This window comes from Glandiceps talaboti, chromosome 1, assembly GCF_964340395.1.
Source record: "Glandiceps talaboti chromosome 1, keGlaTala1.1, whole genome shotgun sequence".
Lineage (NCBI taxonomy): Eukaryota > Metazoa > Hemichordata > Enteropneusta > Spengelidae > Glandiceps > Glandiceps talaboti.
The window spans coordinates 28,491,152-28,517,041 of record NC_135549.1 but is presented as its reverse complement, the minus strand read 5'-3'; the positions used below and the strand labels follow the sequence as shown (position 1 = coordinate 28,517,041).

General features: G+C 33.5%; 1 protein-coding gene across 1 annotated transcript; it reads left to right on the top strand.

The window, feature by feature from the left end:
* Positions 1-9,661: 9,661 nt before the first annotated feature.
* LOC144438137 (uncharacterized) lies at positions 9,662-25,347 on the top strand. Its single transcript, XM_078127170.1, has 4 exons — positions 9,662-9,787; positions 9,907-10,020; positions 12,839-12,916; positions 23,418-25,347. Exons 1-4 carry the CDS (start codon positions 9,755-9,757, stop codon positions 24,270-24,272), a joined length of 1,080 nt encoding a protein of 359 aa, XP_077983296.1. The 5' UTR covers positions 9,662-9,754; the 3' UTR covers positions 24,273-25,347.
* Positions 25,348-25,890: the final 543 nt, after the last annotated feature.

Sequence of the window (25,890 nt, the reverse complement as noted above, 5' to 3'; positions counted from 1 at the left end):
CTAGCATGATAAACTATTTTATCATATGACAACATTGGAACTGCCCCTTTAGTCTTTTTTTTTTTTACTTCATTCATTATCTGTTTTGCTTCAGCTTAAAAAAAGATAGACTGAAATATTCATCATTGTGGGTGCTCCATTTTAAAAGTAACACAAACAAGAGACCTGACGTACCAATCCTGCTTAAAACTACACTCTTAAGTTTAAGCTTACTCTAAGCCAATTTGATGCACCACTGGCACACACAATTTCTAGTGATGCACCAATATTTGGTGTTCCCCTATGTCTTACTATTTGGTGACTCACAAGAAATGCCAGTTTTTCTCATTTTGACTCTCAACAACAAAACTTGGCTATCATTAGAGGGCACACTGAAGCTTACATTGTTAGATTATAGATATAATACCTTTAATATTGTACACACTGAACAGTATTGAATCATCTATAGGTAAACATATCACACTCTGTATTCAGCACCCCCCCCCCACCCACCCATTACTGTACTTACTTATGGACAAAATCGACATCTATTCAACATGTACAATGTCGATTTTAACAATTTTCAATAAATACAATTTGTTGGTTGTCTGATCAAAAAAATAATACTCCAGTTACAGCTAGTGTAACTTTAAAAATGATTCATTTGTACAAGTCTTTTAATTCTCATCCTAATTATTATTATTATATTATATTCTTTATTTCAGGCCATTAAAAAAGTCCCATACAACCACAAAAAAATAAAAATACTATAGAAAAAAAACAACTAATTATACAATACAAGTCGGTAATTTTTCCAGAAACTGGAGTAAAAATAATTGTCGGAGAGAATACACGTCTTAATTATTTCATTGTGACTCTCGTGTAGCCGTTCACCAAATTTGAACAACAAGTTGCGTTGTAATGAGGTAAAATTAAAAATATTCCTGCTGACACAATTGTTACTTATGCTAACTGCCCCTCTAAGGCCAAAAACTATTCGCAACGTGTTGTTATATGCTACCTGTATTTTACGAAGCATCGTGTTGCTATAACTACACCAAACTTGTAAACAGTAAACACTATATAAAAAACTCCTAAAAAGTGTACATTTCACACGCTCCGAGCAATGAACAAAATTTCTGACAATAATATTTGCCCTCGCATACATAGCTCTAAGTTGTCTCTGCATATCTGCTTCATCGCACCCATTGGAGGTCACTATGTATCCAAGATATTTTTTAACTGTAACAAAATTCAACTGTTTGCCATATAAATAAACAGAAGGCATTCTGGTCGGTTTCCATTGCCGAGGAAAAAATGACACACATTCTGTTTTTGTTGTATGGAACAGAATATCGTGTTCCATGCCAAATTGCTCACATATCTTAATTAGTTTCTGTAATGACTTAATCGAAGGCGAAATCAATACAATGTCATCTGCATAAAGCAAATGGTTCAAAATCTTGCCAGCTATGTGACACCCGACTCCCGCCAACTTCAGCCTTTTGGTAAGATTTTCGATGTAGACTGCAAATAACTTTGGAGAGATTATGCTTCCCTGGCGTACCCCATTAATGACTTTAAAATGGTTAGATTCCGTAGAACCCCAACGTACAAAAAACAGCTGAGCATGATAATAACACTGACTCACTTATCTGTTCAGAAAAGATAACACAGTATATACAACAACAACTACTACTACTACTTACTACTACTACTACTACTACTACTGCTACTGCTACTGCTGCTGCTGCTACTACTACTACTACTACTACTACTACTACTACTACTACTACTATTAAGTCTAAGGCTATGCAAAGTACTTACAGCATGTATCTCAATATTCTCTTCAACCTGCACATTTGCTACTGGACTACTCCAAAAATCATTAATCTCATTTCTTGCGATAGAATTCTGATCACAGGTTCTGTCCTTCGTGGTCACTAGATACAAATTACATAATAAAATATATCACAGTGGCTAATGACTTACAATTTCCTCTACAAAAAAAATAAACTTTACCTTATCAAGTTTCGCAACTTTTTTTTTTAATTAATCAGTTTCTTTTTCATTTCTGTCTTCTTCAACCTTTACATTTACTTTTACTAAGGGTACTAATGGGTATGTGTCATGGCGAACTGGAAATTTCAAATTCATTCATGAATACTGGTATTTCATTTGTTATCATCGGAGAGCAGTTCACTTTTCTGATAATGACATGAATCAATATGATACATGGATTTGTCACAATGGTATCTAACTATAGACAATAATCATTATGTTGAAAAAGAATGTTTTGGGCAGGCAGGGTGCAGAAAGATGTCTTGATGAATGTGCACACAATATACAAACACACATACAAACACAAACAAACAAATACACAAAGAAAAAGAAAACTACATTGTATATCTGCTACATATTGTACTCACTTGGGGATCCAGGAATCACCAATGAAAAGCAGACTTCCTGAGAACTTTCATCAGAATCTGAGTAATAGTTTGTTGTTGTCAAGATGTCTTTTATGCCTAAGAAAAGTAACAGATCTCATACAGTAACATGGAATAAGCACCATGGAAACACTATCTCTGCATTGAATCAAGGTGGTTTCTGTCCATCCATTCATGGAAGACAAAGACATTCAGTTTGAATCTCTATTAATTCAAATGGTATATGTATGACAAAAATAGATAACCTATTATCCATTATTTTAATGATGTACCAAGGGATGAGCATATCCAGTGGTCTGAGGTCCATGAACTGCTGATGATTTTGCCAGAACACGTACACCCATCTATTATGTCAGCTAGTCCAGCTGACAAGTGACTAAATATTACGCCTATAATTGCCAACAGCGCCCTCAACTGACATTATTTAACGGCTTTTGTTTTCATGATGTTCATGCGCATATACATACTTTATACTTACCTACTGGCACTTGTCTTTCTATTCTGCTTGGTTCCCTAACAGATCTCATAGCATGTTTGTTCACATCACATTGGCTTGTTTGTTGCCTTTGTAAACCATTTCTCTGGATGTTGGAAGGGATCTTGTTTACGTTCCAATCGATGGTTGGTGTAGGTGGCTTTCTTTTAACAGATCTTTTAATTTTAACTTCTGAGGGGAATTCATGTACAGGATTATCATCAGTTTCAATGCATTTGTTATCATCTGGGATGACATCTGCATCAAACTTGATGCTTTTCTTATGTGAATATTGATGCTTCTTTTTAATGCCATGACTAGGAAGTGTCTTTTTAATTTCTTTCTTTGAAGCTTTGCTACCACTTGTTTTCAAAGTCTTTGTTGATAATGCAACTGAAGTGACAGGATCATCTTCCATCTCAGCTTTGTACTCATAAACATCTAAACTGCTCTTTGCATTCAAAGTACTGGAAGTCATTTGTAAGGGTAGATTTTGCAGTGTTTCTTCTTTGTCATTATCTTGTTGCTCATTCTGCTGTTGGATATTTCTTGCACTGATTCTCTGTGACTTTCTCCTAACCTCTTCATTCCTAGTTTCAGTTGATGTTTGCTTCCGTTTATTATTACTTCTTGCTTCATCGATGTTAATGGTTTGTCGATTTCCAACATTTCTTTGTTCCATTGCAGAGTCTTTCTCAATGCTAGCTGATGGCTGCTTAATTTGTGGCATAACCGTAGCAACTGGTGACTGTTTAGCTTTAGCTCTTGCAGCTCCAGACCATTGGTTTTCCATAGGTGGAGACATGATAGTCATTTGCAAAGGTTGGACCACGCCAGACACTTGATTCAAATTTGCTAGTTGCATATTTACAGTATTTGAGGGATTGCTGGTTTGATGATAAATACCTGGTACAGTAGAAGTATTGCAGGTTTGGTATGATGTATGTGAGGTATTGCTTGTCATGGGGTTAACTTGTACATTATACACAGGTGCCATAGCATCAATCTCTGATGTAATGTGTTGTTTACATTGTGGAACTCTGTCAAAACCTAGATTGATGGCTCCTTGGTATGTTGGAGGTGGATAGCGTGACATGTCATAGTTAATATGGGTATTGTTTTGGTGGTTTAACTCTGATGGACACACTGGTAGTGTTACATCAGGATGACTCTGGGTTATATGTTTTGTGATTCCTTGATATCTAATATGTTGGTTTTCATACTTTGCAACTGAGGAACGCTGCATTGGTAAGTTGACTTGCTTTGGGTTGTAATCGTTGACTACCTTCTTCTTATCTAATTCTTCATGATAAGCCACTGTAAAGTTCTTAACCTGATCATCTTGTTGTTGTTTGAATTTTTCTAACTGTTCTCTGTTCAACTTTTGTTGCTCATCATATGCTTCTTTCAAAGTTGAAATAACTTCTTTCTGTTGTTCTTGCTGAAGTTTCTCCAACTGAGACTGCAGTGTTTCAATTTTAGCTTCTTTCTGTAAAAGAAATGCACACAGTGGTTTCTATTTCCTATAAATTGGCATTACATGACACCTGATATCTATATATTTTCTCTATCTTAGTATTTACTTATATAGTTATCTATAAGTAAATCAATCTATCTATCCTTTATTCCAACCGCAGTGTGGCTCTTAAATGATGTGTAAGTTTTAAGTTAGTGTTTGTGGTGTGTGATGTTTTATAGATTTTACATTCTTTTTACTTACTGTCTTTATATAGCTGTGTCTAATTCCACAGCCACCAATATTAATTGCCAATTTTGGGATAAACTAAGTTATACTGAATTGAATTAAATCGAATTTATCAATTTATCATTCATGGAAAATATGGGAACTGGTCCCATATTGACAGACTCCTTAAGCAAAGGTAAACATAATACAACAAATATCCAGAAATTGAAAAAAATATCTAGAATACATGATCACTAACACTATGATATAAGAAAAAATCCAAAAATTGAATGTCTCATAATTAGTGTAAATCTATGGAATGAAATAGAATTCATCACTCACATAAAGAATTTCAGACTTCTCCTTTTTGTGGATGAAATGTTACTTGATACATGATGCTACAAATGTATGGTATGTAATTATGAATATACACTTACTTCTGTGATAATCTTTTCCATGTCATTCATTCTCTTCTTTGTATCATCCTTTACACTGAGTCTATCCAGTAGAGTTTGGTAGTGGACTGTCAAATCTTCATTAACTGTAGGGTTAATTAAAAATACAGTTATATATAAACAGTAGCAAATGATGATCTCAAGTGGTACATCAAAAATGTATTACTCTATCTATAACCTCTTTAAATGGGGACTGGCCACTGATTAGCTCTGTTATTGCTATTTGCCAGCCCCCAGTCACACAGTTTTCAAACTTAACTAGCGTCTTTTCATTTCATTTTCTTTTCTTGTGAATGTGATGTATGAATTTCTTTCTTTTCTTGTGATGTAAGTGTATTCCTTTGTGACGATTAAATAAATGAAAAAAAAAATGAAAAAAAAAAATACTGATATAATTTTGACTGTTTTATTCTGCATTATCAAAATGTGTGAATACTGGTTAAGAAAAGGAGAAATGCAAGGCTACTGTTTAAATCCAATACCATATACCTTTGTTAATCATCATAGCAGACTGCTCAGCTCCTTTTGTCACACCCTTCTCTACATTTTCTTTTATAGTTTCAGCTGCTGACTTGATTTCTTCTACACAAACTTTAACTCCAGCAAAAATCTTATTTATCAGATCACTAAAATGAACAAAAACATTTGGAATTCAGAGTTTACAAAACTAATAAGAAAATGAGCAATCCGATATCCTCAAAATATGTTAAATATGTTTTGAATTTTTCCATACAGTTAAGGAAATATCTACAAGTCAAACAGATGGAGAATCCTCACTTGAATCTCAAATACTACAACAGCTCAAAACAAAATCTTATCAATACTCGGTACCTGAAATAAAATATTACTGCCTAGGTGCATCATTAAAAAATTAACGAACATTCAATTTCATTTCTTGGTTGGCACCATAACTTCCACTCCACATGCTTCACATGCATTACTATAGGCGCGTGTGAGAATAAGTCAACCTTCTTGTTCTATTTTGACCCTCTAGGATGAGGTATTAAAAAGCTATTGCATGTACTGAGAATTTAATGAACCACTGCATTGTATACTTTTTTAACATAATAGGTATCAAAATAATTTTCAAAAAGAGTATATACTTTTGTACACCTTAAAACTGTTGGAGTAAAAATGCAAATGTATGTATGGTATAAATATAACTGAGGTAATTGTGCTTTTTACATGCTTGAATTGTTCTGCCAATAAAGTCAGATTCATTGTAGTACCAGTGACAGTGTAAAATAAGCAACCTTTCTACATGATTCACCTTTCATCCCTCTCCTTTGCTTTACACTTGTTCATTTCTAATTGCTCCATATAAGTCAAACTTCTATTACTTCTCTTTGTAGTAGCCTGTGTCTTATCATGGCTACTGTCCTTAGCAAATAATGGTGGCATGGATAGGTACTTCAGGTGGTATTTAGATTGGTCGCCGGTACACTATGAAAGAAATAAAACATACCAGTATAATGCTATTCCATACTATTCACTGCACATTCAACAGGTTTACAATTTGTAAATTTTGAAAATTAATGCTGAAAAAAAAATGTCTCTGTAAAAGACACCCCCACCCTCAGCTATACCTGCATGACTATGATTGAATTGGATTTGTTGTTTACATTTTGGCCTTGAAGGTAAACAATTAGTTTTTGGAATAACTACAGCATATATTCATTAATCAGTTATTTTAGCTTAATTATTCTAGAAGTCAGAATGTTTTGCTAGCCAAAGTATAAAACTGGAATTTGTCATTCTGATGAGGATCGTTGAACAAGACAGATCAAAAGCTCAATTCTAAAATACTTTGAACTGCTTGTGCATTATAACCTTTGTAAATTATAAGATTGAAACTTATAAAAATCATATAAAATATTTACCTCATTTGATTGTTGATTACTGGTCTGCTGTTGTGACATCCTTTGAGAAAACAGTTCAAATGAACTTGTCTGTGAATTCTCAAACTGTGAATTCATTTGTTGGGAGTTATTTCCCTGGCTGTAGTTTTGAGTGGACTGAAATGCCGAGTCTTCCCAATCATTTGCAAACTTTGTGTTTCTCAAAAACTCCCTGTGAAAGTAATGTTTTGAAACGTTTTCTCAAAAAATTTAGGATATGGCCTAGGAGGATATGTCTATCTTTACTCAAGAGACATCAGTAAGATATAGCAGGTCTTCAATGATATCAGAATTTGACTTGTAATCCATTACTCAGGCAGTATCAATGACAACTTGACCACCCAGTGTAAGAAGCAACGCTCTTTAGTATGCATTTTAATATTCATTTATTTATTCATTCATTTTATTGCCAATTTGAAAGTCAATATGTACATGTCAATAATGACCACATAAGACAAATGTCAGTGATATGAGTGTGTGTTTGTCCTGACATTCAAAATCAATTATTACTTGTTATGAATGAGTAATAATCAGTTTCCTTGAATTGTGCACTTGTAATTTAAATACCAAAAGTTTTACTTTAGGTATTATTGAAATATATCAAATAAAAATATGTTATAGCTCTTTCTTATAATTACATTTGTATTTTTATGTAGGATGTATGGTTTTACAGGTATAAACTTGAAAGACTAACCATATAGTGGAGGGTCTATGGACTAGCCAAGAACACCAAACATGGCAAATTATACTTTTTTAAACAGCACAAATGCACAACAACAACAACAACAACAACAACAACAACACAAAAACAACCATATGGTTCATAATATACATCACCCTGGGTTTGTAGTGTACAAGTCCCTTGCATTCACTTGGTTTATCAGCATCTTTGTAATTTCAGTAGTGGAACTAATGTAGCAAGATTACATTTCCTAGATATAAATTAGAAGAAGGGTGAAAAATAGTCAAAGAATTTCAAAACTATGTAATGAAATCAAAAGGTCCATAGCCATCACTTGTGGAGTGGTAGACAACAAGATACAGTAATAAATAAGAGTGAAGAAATTGGAACTATAATTTATAAATCATGTGTTACAGTTACATGTAGTATAAATTATACAAACCATACATTTTCAAAAATATTTTCAAGCATTCTTAATTTTTAAATTCTACTTCACCTGTAATGTTAAATATGTTGTTAGTTTTACCCAATGGCAATGAATCAGCTCACATGTGTAATATTGTTTTGTTTGTACTTTTTATTTATTTATTTGTTTGTTTATTTATTCATTTGGAGTCATGATGGGCAAATGGTTAGAGCGGCCGGCTTGGAATCTGCATGTTGCAAGTTCAAGCCTCATCGCTGCTGTTTGTTTCTGAGTGGCTGAAGTCCTTGGGCAAGATTTGAACTAAAACTGTGGCTCAGTCAACCCAGCTGTATAATTGGGGACCTGGTAGGATAGAGGCAGCAATATGAATTTTTTAATTGTATGTTCTTATAAAAAGGCTGCAATGGATTGTATGCTCCCCAGGGAGTAGAGGAAATATAAAAGGTCGTTGTGCCGCTATAGATCCATGGCCGGGGTAATACTATTGTAAAGCACATTGAGCACAGAGTGGGAAAGGGCTATATAACTTTATAAGAACCAACATTATTATCATTAATATTATTATTTGATTGTTTTATTATTTTTAAATGCTACTTTACCTGTAAGTTATGTTAAATACAATAAGTGAAGTTAGTTTTACCCCCATGGCAATTACTCAGTAATAAGTATTCTCGCGAGAGTGAATGTTCATAGGCTCTGTGTTAATACTTAGTAATAACTTAGTAATGAAAATTTCTAACAGAATAAAAAAAAATAGTGATTATCTTCAAAATAACTGTTAGATGTTTACAGAATTATACTAGTATTTCGTGGCTAAGCATTTTATCTGAATAAAAGATTTAATTTGTTGGTCGTTTATGAATGCAGCTTTAGAAAACTTGAAAATCACACAAGTTCAATGCCGGTAGCAAGTCAACTAATTTGATAGCAAACCCTTGCCGTGGCATTGGAAAATGACACCAAAACTAACAAGTTGCAAACCTTTTTTGATGTTGTCATAAAAATTGTACAAGTTGCTGTTCGTAACAAATAACGCTGTTTCAACAGAACAACGTCTAGCTTTGTTATTCATATATAGTTTCTTAAAATAACTTATATCGCCCTATTTTGTCAATTTTATTTTTAATCATATTTTCAAAATTTAACGAGCAGACGACAAAATGTGCTTATTTCACACACACACACTGTCATTTTCACCCATTGTAAATGACCGTACCGAAACTTAGTAAGCAGTGAAGTTACAGAGGGTTCCATGAAATACTTCGCATTTGAAGGGAATGTTAATTAAAAGTTACTCACCTACAGCTAAATACTTGCAAAATTAACAAAATCTCTATCGAGAGCAAAGAAATTTAAATATCTCACACCCCATCGATAAGTTGTGTGTGCGACTTCCTGTGTATCAAAAGTTTGGTCAAATCTAATAGGCATGCGCAGAAGCCATTGCTTACTTTACATAAATTTACATAAAACCGTCCCGCCTATTTTCACTATTGATTGACGTTTACTGAGAAAAACACCAATCTGATTGGTTAGATCGAGGACAAGCTAATTATTCTAATTATGTATTCTGTTTTCTGGTTACGGCTTGTGTTTATTTCCGCAATCTGATTACCATGCACGTTGGAAACGAGTACAGTGGGCTTCGATCCAGGTGATCTCGGTGAACAGCTGAATACCAAGATTTATAATTGTGCTTTCTGCCATATGACGATGGCTGCTAGCACTCAAGGGAGCTGGGTAAGCTTGTCACTGTTATTTCACACCGTCTAAACCAGTTTTAAGTAGTCAAATAATTAGTTTGAAGGCGAGAAATGAAGAGTAGCGGTGACTGTACATGATGTTTTTCTTTTTCACAGTTTTCCTCGGGCTTCCACGGACATTTCCGAAGCAAGACTAGAAACGACTTCGTGAATGAATACAGACAACAGGCAAAACCATCGCCGCCGTTGAAGTTTGTCAAACGACTGTCGGTAAGTTCGTCACACGTTAAACAGTTTGATTTTTTGCTTCAATTACTGCTCAATCGTATCGCAGGCCTGGTAATATACTGGATGGGTCGACCGCCCTTTAGACACACCAAAATGGCGTGACGCTATTGTGGTTGTCCGGGAGCTAGGGGTCAACGTGCGATATAATTGAGCATTGAATGCGGTCTTGTGTCGGTAGGTAGGTGGCCCAAAAGCTGTCTTAAGAGATGAGAACCACTCACAACTGAAGCAGACTTTAATCCACTCCTGATAACCTTGTGGAAAGGTGATCACTTACAGACGGTCCAGCTGTGCTTGAAAAATCATGTTTATGAAAGTAGTAAAGTTTTGTTATGACCAGACTTCACATAGCTGTTTGCTGTTATTTAACCACCCAACCTATATTTTTTGATACAAGCAATTTTAAAATTTCACCTCAAAATACAAACTCCGCATTAACAGAGCAATCACAAAAACATAGGTAATATGGTAACATAGGTAAATAAACAGTGCCAGGTTTATAATTCATTCATTAAGAAGATCCGAACTTTATGAATCATAAATGAAATACTCAGCCTCATAGCAGAGAAAAAATACATTTCACAGCCTGGTGTACATTTCCATAGAGTGAATGTTATTCATTATAAATTATGTTTAATGTTACCTGGGATATAACCCAGCATAGTAGATGTACTAAGTGATGCTGGAATTCCACACAACAAAATTTGACGCGAACTAATCCTACTGAGATATCTACTATATCGTCTGACATTTCATAAACTTACAAAAGCCACAACATTAACATTGTCATTGTCAACCTAAGTACATATCTGTCTGTCAGCTAGAATGCATTTGTTCTTCACAGACAGCTGCCATATATCATGTGCCAGCCACTATCAGTTCACATTCAATGAAAATTTAGCTGACAGTCATTGTATGACAGTATCAGCATACAGGTTTTAATGGCTGTGTTGTTTCGAACAAGAGAAATCCTGCGATGAATAGAATATTTCACTGGATAAACAGTAGGGGATTAGCTATGTAATCATGGGAGTCTTTTAGTTTTTTCTTCTGTTAATCAATAATTGATCGATATCAGACCAAATGTACAAAAAAAATCTGGATTTTAGCCAGGGGTAATGTTTCTAAAGTCAAGAGTAAATTTTACGATCAGGGTTGTTAAGGTGATTAATTCCTGAGTAAATAACTATTATTATTTTTATTGTTAACTGTAAACTCAATTCTAAATAAAATCCATTCTCAAGAAAGGCAGTATTTTTTCTCACAAACAGTTGATGTTTTTAGCATGTTCCAGTGATGCAGAATGGACTTTGGTAGACACAGTCAAATATCAACAGGTGGTTGAGGGTTTGCCACCATTTTTAGTTTCCTTTATTGTGTTTTGTTGATGGCTAAGATCTAAAATTGACAGTACCAGGTACATACAAAAAAAAAATGTTTAAAGACATACCTGTACAAATGATATTTAGTTTAAAAAAAAGAATCTTCCTAGTTTTTCATTTTTATATATTTTTGTTAAAATTGTAAGTTTTTTCTTGAAGTAATTTGTTATGATGACAGCAGTATAACAGTATCTTGATTTAACTTTTTCTTGAGTATATACAGTTGCACGTTAATTAAAGATATTCACAGATTTAAAACTTGAGGAAAGTGTGATTGACTCGTTTCCTAGTGCAAAATGTTGAATATTGAGATTATGAAATACATGTAAAAAAAATATAATATTTGTTGTCTGTGTTGTTAAGCCGGTGAAAATGTATCTTTTGGTTACTCTGGCTATGTGAGTCAACTAGTCTAGGGGTCATGCATGATGAGCTGTGTTCTCAAAAACCAGCAGATTTTTAATTAATCAAAATCTTCCATTAATTATATTGTAAATTATGACGTTAACAGTGTGTAGTTTTCTTTCATTTATGAATATTTGATGTCAGTTCGTTGTTGTTGTTGTTGTTGTTGTCTTCTTACCACAGGGGGCATGGGCATAATTTGTTGTTTGTTTACAGCCGACATAGTACATTTTGTACATCAAACATGTCAACAACAAAGACAAGATATCAGCAAACATATACAAATCATTTTGCAATTCAACAGACTATGTTAAATCAGAGCGTGATATCTGTTTTCTATGACTATTCAAATAATTTCTTCAAATGTAAAATTTATTGATACCATTAAAATATATCCACATATCTGAATGTACTGGTAACTTGTATACAAATGGGATGCTATAAAATGTTGATTTTACAACATTCTGTGTTATTGTAAATATACTTGATATTTGCATGTTGATGTATCTTTACTTGTTGCCAAACAAAGCAAATTAAGTCCTATCGTGTTTTTTTTTTGCCTTACTATGTCCTTTGAAGATGTAGTTTAGTAGTAAATATATGTATTTCAATTATCTACATACATGTACATGTGGAAGCAAATACGTAGATGGAGACAGACATGCTGTTATTTCTTATTATGAAATCAATCTAGTCTGTTAATCAATAAATGTTCCATGTCTGCTGTTTACAATGTACTTCACTTGTATATGTAGGTTGACAACAGACATACTTCTGTATATATATATTTCATATTTGATTGGAAACACACGACAGTAATTAGTAATTAGTATTTACATATCATTAACTCTGTTTAACTGTTGAATTTTTATCAGCGTATATGTCAAATGAAGGATATACAAATGTAACTGACAAAATGAAGGATACAACTGACATTTTTTTACGTGCATATTTGTAAATTTTTTGTATCCACCACTAACTGTGTATGGTTTATATTTTTAATCTATTTACAGGAGAAACCAACTGCTCATCAGTTTTCTAACCATGACAACAGATTCTCCTTTCTGAACACAGTAACATCATTCCAAGATGTAAGTAATATATCATTTCATCTTTCTACATACACCGTTTTATCAACAAATGTCAGAAAAAGAGATGATGTACATTATGTAAATTGTAATGTTTGATATTAAAGTTACTACAATATATCAGTTGTCATTCAATGTCTGTGTCAGATTAGGATTAACATTATTTGAGTGTGAAAAATGTTTGTTTTGCAGAGCTATACAACTTTTGTCTTTAATAAACGAGTGATTCTGTTTAATCGCTATGGTTTAATTAATAAGGAAGTAGTAATCCAAGCCTGTGGGATTTGAATATTGGGGTTTAACATACATGAAAAAAAAACAGACTTCTATTTATTTTGTCATAAGTGTTTCCTTAACTTTCACTTTTGACTTTTCTTCGAATTTCTTTGTCTATCTCTTGGTATTACTAAGGTATGGTAATATCAAGGTTTAGTAGGGAGGGCATATATTTCCATACATTCCAATTTTAGCAATAACCTCTGTAGATAACTTGAAATTGATCTACCTGTCACCAGGCAATGATACATATCTGAAATTAATCCCATCCACATCTAAATTTTTGTATGACATAGTCTTTATCATATGACACATGTAACATGCGTCATCCCCATATCAAAACATTTGTTTCCTGGACACCATGATCAAGTCCACAGTTTGTAATTCTGTGATAATCTTTAATACTGCCCCACTCAACCAGTATTAATTGTGTATAAATTAATACCCCTGGACCTTTGATGACAGAGTGATTTAACCAGTAGTTTCTATACATAGACAGTGTACTGGTACATTTGTATCTTTGGTTCTTATACTTATCTTAGTTTATACAATAATACTGTGTATTTGACAAACAAAGGGAATGATCATGTCATAACTTCAGATTGTGGTATCATCTTCAATGTCTGGTTTTCTGTAACCTTTGAACCTGAAATCAGTTTTCACACAATATCGTGTATATATCAAAGTGTTGCCAACACATTTCATCTATTTTACACGTACAAATCTACTTGACACACATCATTTGATTTGAACTTGAACACAAGATGTAATTCCACTGAAGTAGTTCTGTTCAAAGTCAAAGTGTCTGTAAGTCACTATAGTGACATAAATACATAACCTGACCTCCATGTCATTTAGCTTCACAATCATAGTCAGTCTCCTCTCCCAATATAACAACAGATAAGTGACAAGGTCTTGATAGCTTTATACAAAATGTTATTGTCTCTCAGTACTACAGCCTTCAGAAAGTATATAAAAGTCAAACAATATGGCAGAACAATAGTCATGTTGGCACGCCTATTTGTAGACTAAAGTTGATAATACAACGTACAGTACTGTGTGTTGATGTGTACTCCAATACATACAGATACGCCTATTTGGTATACAAGATAAACAGTACATTTTCAAAACGAACGCAGGGGTGGATTATTTTGTGAAAATGTTGAAATATTTGAATGTTTTAAAGCAATTTACACATGATAACAAGTGTTTTGAGCAGTTGAACACACCACTATTGTAAATGACTCATTAGTCTGTGCATAGATTTATTTACTACATCCATGGTCTTCCCTACCTACCTCCATGACACAACTAAACCTAGCAACCTACATACATACAAAATGTACAGCAAGCAACTGTCATAACTTGTATATGACTGTTAACTAACATTTGGTCCTATTCACATATATGTTTTCTTTTGTAGTTAAATATGAACAAAATTAGCCCAGAGATTGGCTGTCTGATTTGAAAATGTCATTGACAGTATGTCAAGTCAGTCTAGCCGAATCTCTGGGCTCTAGATCAAAATTACCTGAATAAGGATGTAGGGTTTTCTGAGACCTGAACTGTCAGCTTTTTTAAAAATATTTATTTGGACTGACAATATCTACATGTACTTAGTATCGTGATCCCTTTCACCATGTAGTATATTTACAGCTTTATATTTGCTGATAAAATGAAATGTACACAATTCTGTACATTTCATGGTCCATTAGGGTATGTGATAATGTGCAGCTGTTATTTTCTGAAATGTACTATACCTGCTGTGCCACTGTTACAATTGGCAAAAGCTGCACTAATCATTCTTTTGATAGAAACAGGATGGAGAATTCTCAGCTACGCAGCTACATTCAGATGGATAATCAGAGTTTATTACATTGCCATGGAAACCAAGTAGGAATGATGAAGCATGTTTTATGAGTGTAGGGCATGAATTTAAAACACATCAATATTACCTTAGAGTTAATTGTTGGTGTACATTTTTGAAACCCCAACATACAAAACAAATATTGGTGTCTGGGGTCATTTACAGAAAAGATAATTCACCAAATTGTACTTGAGACCCACATAATTAAAAACTAGATGCTGTGGGATTTGAAATAGATATATGTACTAAAATCAAAAGTATAGACCAATTATAGTCGTAACATGTAAATTTTAAGATGTAAATTTCAGACAGCTTTTTCAAACACAAAAATAACCCTCCCTATTTTAGTGAAGACAACTGCAGAGCCAATCATTAACAAGCAATTTACATTTGCCCCACATACACACTTACAATATACTCTAAAGTACTAAATAAAAAGAACAGTAACTGCCATAAATAGTAGACTAGTGACAGGTTTGTTGAGAATAAAAAGAAGTGTAAATAATTTGTGTTGTTGCACCACTTTAGACAAAAGGTCCTGACCAGAAAGAATTCTTTTCTTTTTTTGGCCTAAATGTTATCCAATGACAATGTAGAGAAATTAAAGTTTAAAATCTAAAGTGAATGACGAATTACTTATTCATTATCACAATACCTTTAGTGTTCGTTAATGAGTTTGACTAAGTAGATGTACATACACTTCAGTATGTTTTAACAATCAATTTGTTAAAAGTTTAAAAACCAAATATTTTGCTTAGTGTTTGCAGTGAGTGTTTTTACCTGTTTACCTTTTCCCTTCAGCAACAGACTTGTTTTTGTCAGGGACAATTAAACGTGTAATAACTTCTAAGTACTTAATTCTTTGTACCACAAATTTTTGACAAACATACATGTATTTTGCTATGTGTTTGAGACTTACTAAACCGTACTTTATGTCAAATTGATTGGTCATGAAGAAATTATCCTTCTCATATAAAATTTTTGTGAATTGTCGTATTAACACATGTCCAAGTTCTACATTTTACTATGAAACCAGAGTAACCATAGAGTCCAATTAGTTAGCATGGTATTTTTTTTTATGTCTTACACAACGTTTTTTTTTGTTACAAATTACATAAAACAAAATAAAGTTACTTAATAGCAAGAAAGCATAGAAAATGATACATTTTATCTGACTGTGAACACAAGTCAACATCACTATTGGACAAAACCAGGAAGATTATAACCCAAAACTGTTTATTTGTGTTCACAGTGAGTTAAAATGTAACATTTCATGTCTATGCACACTCTCAGTGCCTGTATTTTGTTTATGTAATCTCTAACATAAAACCTTGTTTGAGATGTAAAAAAAAACATCATGTTGCCTAATTGAAACTCTGTAGTCACTCTGGTTTGGTAGTAACTGAAACTCTATAGTCACTCTGGTTTGGTAGTACAGAGATGCCCCACAAATGCAATTATTATTCAGTGTAGATAAAACAATACAAGTTTTAACCTAATTTTCCCCTGTCTGTTGTAATAATACCAATGCTCCTAAACCTTTGCAAAAACATACTACATTTATATATTCTGTGTTCACCCTTCCTGTATGTCCCTTCCAGTAAGTCCCTTCCTGTACGTCCCTTCCCATAAATGTACAGGTTATACTTGTATCTAATAATTATTAATTGTTCTGTTGTTACAATCAATTTCAAGGTCTTCCACAGTGTTCAAACACATAAAAAAATAGAATGAAATAGACCAATGTTTATTACACACTCTTCCACAGTGTTCAAACATATAAAGATTTGTTCTGAAATAGACATATGGATGTTTATTACACACTCAAAGTTGTTTAATGTCCGGAACATTAATAGAGTAGTATACACATGACTATAAAGATTAATAAAACAACTAGGGTTTGAAATTTGTCAATGTTTGGTATACATGTACCCTCTGTCTGTATCTAAAATGAAAAGACAATAATCAAATAAGGAACAAATAAAAAAGATACCATAATCTATAATAAATCGTAAAATTCTAAATGTACTCTATCCTGTACATACACAAGGTGTTGGTATGTGATTGGTACTTAACCTCATAAAATCTCTGTTGTTCCTAAAACTGTTAAAAAAGAGGGTTTAATGTTTGAATTCTTGTCTGTGATCTTTCACTTTTTCAATTAAAGACTTGGAAAGGAGTGAGTATGTGTACTCCTCAAGAAATATATTATAGGTATACATGTATAAGAACAAAAATGAGGGAAACGTGGTGTCCAGTGACTGGTTTACAGTTGTTGAAATGGTTTGAAATGCAGCGTGGGTTTATCAAGGTGCTGAGAAATTACACACACAGTTCCGAGTCCCCTGTTACTTTGTACTTTGTACTGTGCAGTTATAGTTATAATCCTTAAAAGTACTCGACTTTCATGAACTTTTGTGAATAGTAATAGTCAGTTGTGAAATATTTTCAAGTGGCATCATCTGCAAACAACAATTCTGACACAAATCCATACATTCCAAATATTTTATTCTACTATTGAAAAATTTCATAGTGTCTATTTAAATGTGGAATCCCTGGTGTGTTTGTCTATTGTTTTCAAAAAAAGAAGGAAAAAAGAGAGAAAAGACAGTATGTGGGCACAACTTGAGTCACCATATGAAGACTAAATTAACTTGGAAAAGAAGTTACAAAAAATGGACTGAAAAGTTTGTAGCCGTGCTCCCAGTAGGTCTCACAACAATTGTTGCATTTGTATAGAAAACAATAGATCAACACACAAAGAGACTGTAACCATGACGGATTGGACCCTGTTTCTACGTATCTATTGTACTTGGTTCTACGTCTCCCCTTTGTGTTGTCGTCAACCTGTATGCGTGTGACAAGTACATTTTGTGCAAATAACATGGGATTGAAATTTCATCCGTTATGCTATTATTGAACGCATAAATGGAGGTCGTTAGTAATGATACCGTACGGCTTGCCTCTGTAACTATTGTGTCGAATGTTGTGAGGCATAAAAACTGTACATGCACCCTAACTTAATATTTACACTACGGATTATTTACTAGAAGTGGAACCTTGTACCATATAGGTCTGTCCATTTCAAAACAATTCCAAGTTTTTTGTATATGGCATACATTGTACTCATTTGGATCAATGTTGTAAACCTTTAGCTTTTAGTCTCTACCTGTCTTCAGATATTACATTCTAACTATATTTGATTTATGACAGGAAAATTTGTTCAAATAAAAACAATTTTATTGTGTTTAGTCAATAATATAATATCAGCAGATAATATCAGTTTCAAAATCAGTAAGTTAATATATACCTCAATATATGTGACATTTTTGTTATTTTAGTACATGGCATGGGTTGAGATATGTCTTAGATACAGACATTTGTGCCACACAGACATTCATGCTACGCTATCAGCCAGCACTCATCTAGTTAAGAAGCCTGATAGGGCTGGACAAAATGATGTACATGTATCTCAGGGTTGAGAGTGTTCCACTCAATATAAGAAGTGTTCAATAATTTGTAAACCCATGTCGTATCCAAGCTCGATTGGGATTGAGAGCATGAATGGATAATAGAATATACATTTACAAACTAGTCCAATTACAATGTATTTCCTCTATTCTAGCAATAAATTTAAATTTTTTTGCAACAGTGTTTACTTATACTGAAGGTCTATGTACTAGCCAGTGAAATGATGACAAAATAAAGATGATGTATACAAAGTGAAATTAAGATACGGGATAGAAACTTACTGAAGTTGATCCGGTCATATATGAGAACATGTAACTGAAATAGGTAGTACGGTAGTTTCTTTCTTAAATTGAAATATATCTTCTTATTTTTTGAAATATATATCTCCAAAATAGTTGTATCAACCATGGTTTCTATTGGATTTAAGTACAAAATATATATTGTCTTCTATAAGTTCTACTATTTAGCCTAGAGTCTAGCTTGCAGTTGATTTGGGATATGGTGGGTACCAGGGAGTATGGTAGGTACCAGGTAGTATGGTAGGTACCAGGTAGTATGATGGGTACCAGGTAGTATGATGGGTACCAGGTAGTATGGTGGGTACCAGGGAGTATGGTGGGTGATAGTGTGAATCACAGACAATGATCTGTGCGCGAATCAACTACAGTACAAGTCTATCATGTAGAAGACATGTAACATATATACATAATAATAAGTTGCCAAATTATGTGTTGATTGAAAGTGTGGCCTCCAACAAAGAGACAAAATTTTTGTTGTGGGTCAAAATTGCAAAATAAGGGATTTCTTGTAGGTCGATCACTACATAATATGGGATAGGGGAATACCAAAGTTTAATGTATCAGAAGAATTTGGTGTGTTTCAGTGACATGTTAAATTGGTCTGATGGTGATGACTGCATATGGGAGCTGCAATAAATGTCTATGAGTAAAATTTTGGGGTTGGTATGATTTATTCCACTACAAACGAACAGGGATAATTCACGACGAATAAAATCTGATGAGAACAGAAGTTATTCTGTGGCGTTATAAAAACGTCTTTTAAAAGCAACATTACCGAAGCGAGCTACACATACTGAATGATGGCTACATTGTATGAAAGTAGAAAGTTGTCGTTAGATTAAAGAAATTTATTAGAAAGCATTTACAGCGAGACAGTTCCATTATACACATTATTGCTTTATTTATTGTCGCTCTTCAGTCACCATGGTAACACAAAAACATCATGGATACCTAGATGTGGTGTGTCTAATATTTCAATGCTTGCTACAATAACAACACATTGTGTCAACATACCGACGAACGATACTTTTTTGCCATTCAACAAGAAAGTTGTTTTTTGTTAGATGTGAAATTCCCCCTTTGTTCTAGGTACAAATAATGACACAATACATATTGTTCTCAGTCTGTTGTTAGTTTAAAAAATCGGTAATTTTACTCCTGGAAGTGGGTGAAATCTGGCATACATGTACACTACATTCTAAAGTGATTAATATACTGCAAACCCACATGTACATGTAGATATTTTCACTACTAGAAAAATTTGCAATTTTAGTCTTCAGCTACGTTTTTGTATAGTTTTCAAAGACTAATTTTTACTAATATACCAGACTGGTACATCGTGTTTATGTGCAAGAAGGCATTTTAGTCACTACTTATTTTTGCGTGTTTGTTTTCCAGTGAAATTAGCAAAAATAGAAATTAGCAAAAATAAGTCTTATGCAAAAATGTCCCGGTTTACAGTATGCAATTGTGAATAATACTAGAGATGGTAGATAAAGCCCTTAAGCATTTCTATGAAAGTATTAGAGGCTAAGATCAATGGTATTTATATAGTTAATGCATGTAGCATAGAATTAGAAAGAAAAATCAATATTTAATATTACAGTACTGCCTTATGTCTGTCTTTGAAAAATTATTATAGATATAATGAAATATTGACTCAGTACAGTATAAAATCAAAACACTTGTAGAGAAAAATCACTATTTCATCACAGAAAAAAAAATTAGTTTGACTTAATGTAATAATCTCATTAAAGTCAATCGATCAAAGAATGTGTATAGCCTCAGGGCTCTGTTGCGTAGTTCAGTTCAATGGCAGCTCTTGAAAATTTCCCGATTTTCCATTTAATTGTCAGACTACTTTCATGCATTCATTTGTTCATATACCATATAAAAGTACAAATTTCATTACGTTTTAATTATTATATGATTGGTAATCTGAAATCAACATTGTCCTTTTCCTCTAGCACAGAGAAATGAAATAATCATGAAATAAATATCGAAATTAACATTTTCCTTTGAATGAAATCTAACAGGGAAATTATGAGGCAAGTAGGGATTTTTTTTTTGTACATTCATTTTGATCTGTCTTGGATAAATTTTATAACGAAATGCATGAACTGCTTGCATTCACTATGTACATTTATTGAATACCTCCCTCGGAGGTGAAACACATTTACACGACTAAATTGCTGCAGAGTTTGGTCAAATTTTTTTTATAAAGAAAACGCTATCACAGTCAATACACTCTTTCAACACGTTCAGAGACATACTGATAAAATCACAAAGGAAAATGGAAGTCATTACATTAATTGAGCCTGACATGTTTGTGTTCCATGTCAGTATATGCCGTTACCATGGAAACAGTAATATATCATTGACTACCTTTGCCTGTACACATAATACATGTACTGGGTTAAACTTATTCGCTCAAATCTATAATATCTTCTATTTTGTAGAAAAATAATTGAATAATACTATAGTAATTGCAGTGCTGGTTTTCTACATCAGATCTTTTCTGATATATAATGCACAGAAGGTACTCTGTACATGTATGAAACCAATTAAAAAAAAATTGATATCCTTCTAAATAAGATACAGATATGTATATTTCATATTCATCTTTATTAATAATTCAACTGCTATTGAAGAATGCCAACAAGGTTACATGCAAATCATTTGAGTCAATAGATAATTACTTATCCCATAGTATTGAAAAGATGATACATACATATGTTGCAAATGGTGAAATGTATAAATGTACACTGTGTGATATTGTATGTACATGGTTGTGTTACCATGGCAACAAGGGAACATCAAACGCAAACATCACTGCTAAATGAAGTCCTTCAAGTCTATTCACAAAGTTGCACATTGTATTTATCAGAATCTCACACCTGATTGAATCTGTCCATTCATGAAGAATTGGATTGTCAAGCTTTTGAAGTCCAGTTTTCTTTGTACTTCAGGACAGTTAAAAACTGTAACTGTGTCATTTGCCACTCAGCATGATGTACATCTATTCTGTTTTCAAGTACATTTTACTGTCGTTACAAATTAATTTACAGACTCAGTGACTGGTAATGCAAGTGTGATGAAAAAGTTGGGTTTTTTTTTTTTATCTTTTTTTTTTTTTTTTTTTTTAAATTTCAATGGTATTTTTTAACATGTCAGAATCAGCTAGCCACTCTATTTGGAAACACACCCACCTGTTGATTTGATGTGTGTATTATAGGGGTGTACATTGTAGGTTATGGGCAAAATAGATGAAAGTTTACACACACATACTGTGCATAGACATTTGTAATATAATACATCCGAGATGTCGTCATATCCCAGAATTTTTATACCTGCATGTAGTCCATTTGGTCAGTTGTTACATGTCTACCAAAGTGTATCAAATGATTGAATGATCATAATATGTGTGTATATTTACAATCATAGACCTTCCACCCACTATGGTACACTATACAATGTGTAAGTACATGTACATACACAGTACATAAGACCAAAAGACAGTGATGGACCTATCAGGACTATCAGGAGTTCTGTACATGTAGTTCTGTACATGTATACACATATTACAAACTATATGCTGTACATAGTCCATTGCTTCAAGTAGTACTACATTTGTATTCATATATTAATGTCAACCTAATTAACTCAACTTTCTATACATGTATGTTACATCCGCTAAGATATTGATTAGTATACTAGTAAATACATGTATATATACTATTACTAAGGCACAGTGGTACATTTGTGCATGTATATAAATACACACACTGTGCAAACTGTGTATAATTTAAAACTGCACTATAGCAGCAACTGGAATGGTGTTTTTAAAAACAAAAACAAAACCTGTTTCGTTAGATATGAAGACTTAATATGTATCATAGTATCATATACTGTGCACAGTATTGAATCACTTATGGTTATACATTTATGTAGCTGTATGTATAGTATGTTGAAATAAATCCAATAAATCAAATTCTTGGGTCCACACCCTAAAATCAGTACCCCGATCAAACTCGCAATTTCAACCTGTAGCAGTGTTACTGCTATACTTAAAATTGATTGACATGTACAATGTTTAATTATTAATATTGTGACAATTTTTAGTGAATACATTGTTGGTTGTCTGATCACCGGAAAAAAACGATACTCTAGTTAGAGCCAGTTCATCTCTATAAGACATTGATTTTTTTCTTCTTGTTTCAAATGTGAATTTTATGTTGCCATGACAACCTTCACAAATAATTACTCATTATTAATTCTTATTTCAACTTATGTCAAAATAATTTTTTTACAAAATGTTATTCACTTTTTACAATATTTACCTGAGTAAGCACAATTTTATGACTTTTGGTTACCACTTTACATTTATTGTTGCCATGGCAACTAATATGGTAACCCCCTGTTTTTACCCATTTTATAAAGTTTGGTGAAATTGACATGACTTTTAGAAAAAAAGGACATATTGCAGTACTTTTTGCTGTATTAGTAGGTTGTATAATTATCAACAACTGTTGAACACTTAAAACATCAGTTCATATCATGTGACCATTTGGCATTCTTTTTCTTTCCATAGGGTCTTGGTAAAAAGAAAATCAGTGGCAAGCAAACAGGCATTTTCCATCCAGACTTCATCTCATGGGTGCCTCACGCTAGGGAAATCAGAGAAGCTGGGCCGACGGTATCGTCATATCGGAATGATTTCAAAGATTCACCAAAAGCACCCGTTCAGCAGATTCTAATTAACTCGGTCAGAAGACCAAATACCGCGAGTCCCATCGTACCTCAGCCGCCAATCGACGACAGACCAATAACAACGTATCGTTTTGTACATAGACATTTACAACCAAATCCGAAAGTCAATACCAATATGAACACAGGTGAAATTGAAACTAACCCAGTACCTTATATCAAATCCAATCCTTATATTAATACTAAAATTCCATCAGTGTATGATAGACAGAGGCATCCAGGACTGACAAAGCTCAGGAGAAGCCGCGCTGTTTCAGCCCCACCACTGAGGGAGAGCGTCGCTATGTGTTTACAATGGTATGTTCCACAGTCTGAGAAAGTGACGCCGCTGCAGCTAGTAGGGAAGGAAAACAAACAGGGTCCAGCCGAAATACAACTTACAACGTCTGACACCACCCCATTAATGCCTGCTGCAACCACGACTGCACCACCACCCATACAGCACCCATCTCTGCAAGCAACTCCAATTGTACCGCCACTGCAAACAGCGCCATCGATGACAACTTACATGCCTGACACCACTGGTTTGGCAGCCACATCGACGATGGCAAATACAGCGCCCTCAACGACAACGTTTATGCCTAACACAACTAGCTTTGCAGACACATCAGGCTCTCTACCCAATACGCAAACAGTCACTGTTACAGCCCCGGCCCCAGATGTCTGTCTGGCAGAGTAAACTTAAGTTAACTCTGAATTTTCTTTATCACTTTAATAATTTTAAAGAAAGTCCACATTTTGTATAATCCATGAGTTATTGAAAACAGAGAGTAACTTTTGGTATGTAAATTTTTTGAGGTTAAGATTTCAACTTGAAGGCTACTGTAAGATGTAGCTGCCATAAGACAGTGCTATCTTATTTGGCCGACTTTCAGAATTTGTTTAGCTACCTTTGCTAATTTCCATTTTTTTTATATTCATGTACGATTATAAATGAAATCTCAACATTAAGCAGTTTGTATATTTGCCGTCCACAGTAGGCCACCAGTAGTAAAATACATGTCCACATTTACGTAATGTTAGATTGCATTTTAGTTTACCTCACTGTTGTATTTCCAGTTTCTGAAATATATTGAATTAGGAAAAATAGATGTAGAATTAGGTTTGATCTAAATACTAGACTATGGGATGTCTTGATAACACTAGTGCTTCCTGGCTGTGAAGTGACAACGCCACCAACGACACATTTGAAAAAAAACAACACTTTTGTATATGCCAAATTCCATTGATCTCACACAATTTACCATCTAAGCAGTGTACATCTTTACTAATGTATGCAGTTAATTTGAACAGGGTAGCACAATTTACAGATGGCTCCTAAGACAAATACAAAAGGGATATTTTTGTTTTCAAATTTGAAGAAAAAACAGCTCGGTCGCTTACATAGAGTTGTCGTGTACACAAAAAACTGGATTCTTGTTTTTTCCACTACGCAACTTGTACATGTTCATATAGGTATATATGTATATGTATGTTTGTCAGTAAATTCAGTTCCCCTGTTAAAGTATGTGATTTAAACAGCATTTGAGATCCCTCCCACAAGTAAATAGTTATTTAGTGTAAGTTTTTTAAAAAAAGTATAAGTTTTAACTTGATGCAGTAAAGTTAGTTTCTCATTACGTATAATTACTCAAGATATTAATTATGTATAAAAATGAAGACAGCACAGATTTTTTTTATTGTAAAATATTATGTAATATAGTAATGTAATGTAACAACTCTTGGGTATCTTGTGGAGTTAGCGTAGAAGGGTGAGGGAGGGGAAGAGGAGGATGGGAGGGGGAGAGGAGGGGGGGGGGGTGGGGTTCCAATACCACTGGTGTAGATATGCTAAAGATAACGAGTGCCAATTTCCTTGTTGGATATCCAACTTTGGATGTTTTAATTGTTCCTTTGCAACTCACTTGCAAAGCAGTAGATGTGTAGGTTTAGAAACAACAAACAAACAAAACAAAACAAATCAACAAACAAAAATCATGCAACTTTAGCTGACGTGTCGTCCATATAATTTTGCCAGTTTTACCTTTCCATAATATAACTGATATATATCTTCTCATTTAATAAGAGTTCCTGAAGGAGTTTTAGCAGAATAGTTCATCAAGTGACACAAAGACTTCAAGTTAACAAAAAACTAACATTGAATATAGAAAAGTTGTTTATATGAATTGTATCCACGTTGCATGTTGTAAATAATTCACACATGAATGATGTATATCTCGATCTAAAAACATATAACATATAATTGTGTACATAAAGTGCCAACTTTCTCTCTTACATCTTCTGCTTTGAAAGCTTGG

Coding starts and splice junctions, on each gene's coding strand:
- LOC144438137 (XM_078127170.1), top strand. CDS start 9,755: ATGACGATGGCTGCTAGCACTCAAGGGAGCTGG. Junction 9,788..9,906: donor CTAGCACTCAAGGGAGCTGG/GTAAGCTTGTCA, acceptor TCTTTTTCACAG/TTTTCCTCGGGCTTCCACGG. Junction 12,917..23,417: donor CAGTAACATCATTCCAAGAT/GTAAGTAATATA, acceptor TTCTTTCCATAG/GGTCTTGGTAAAAAGAAAAT.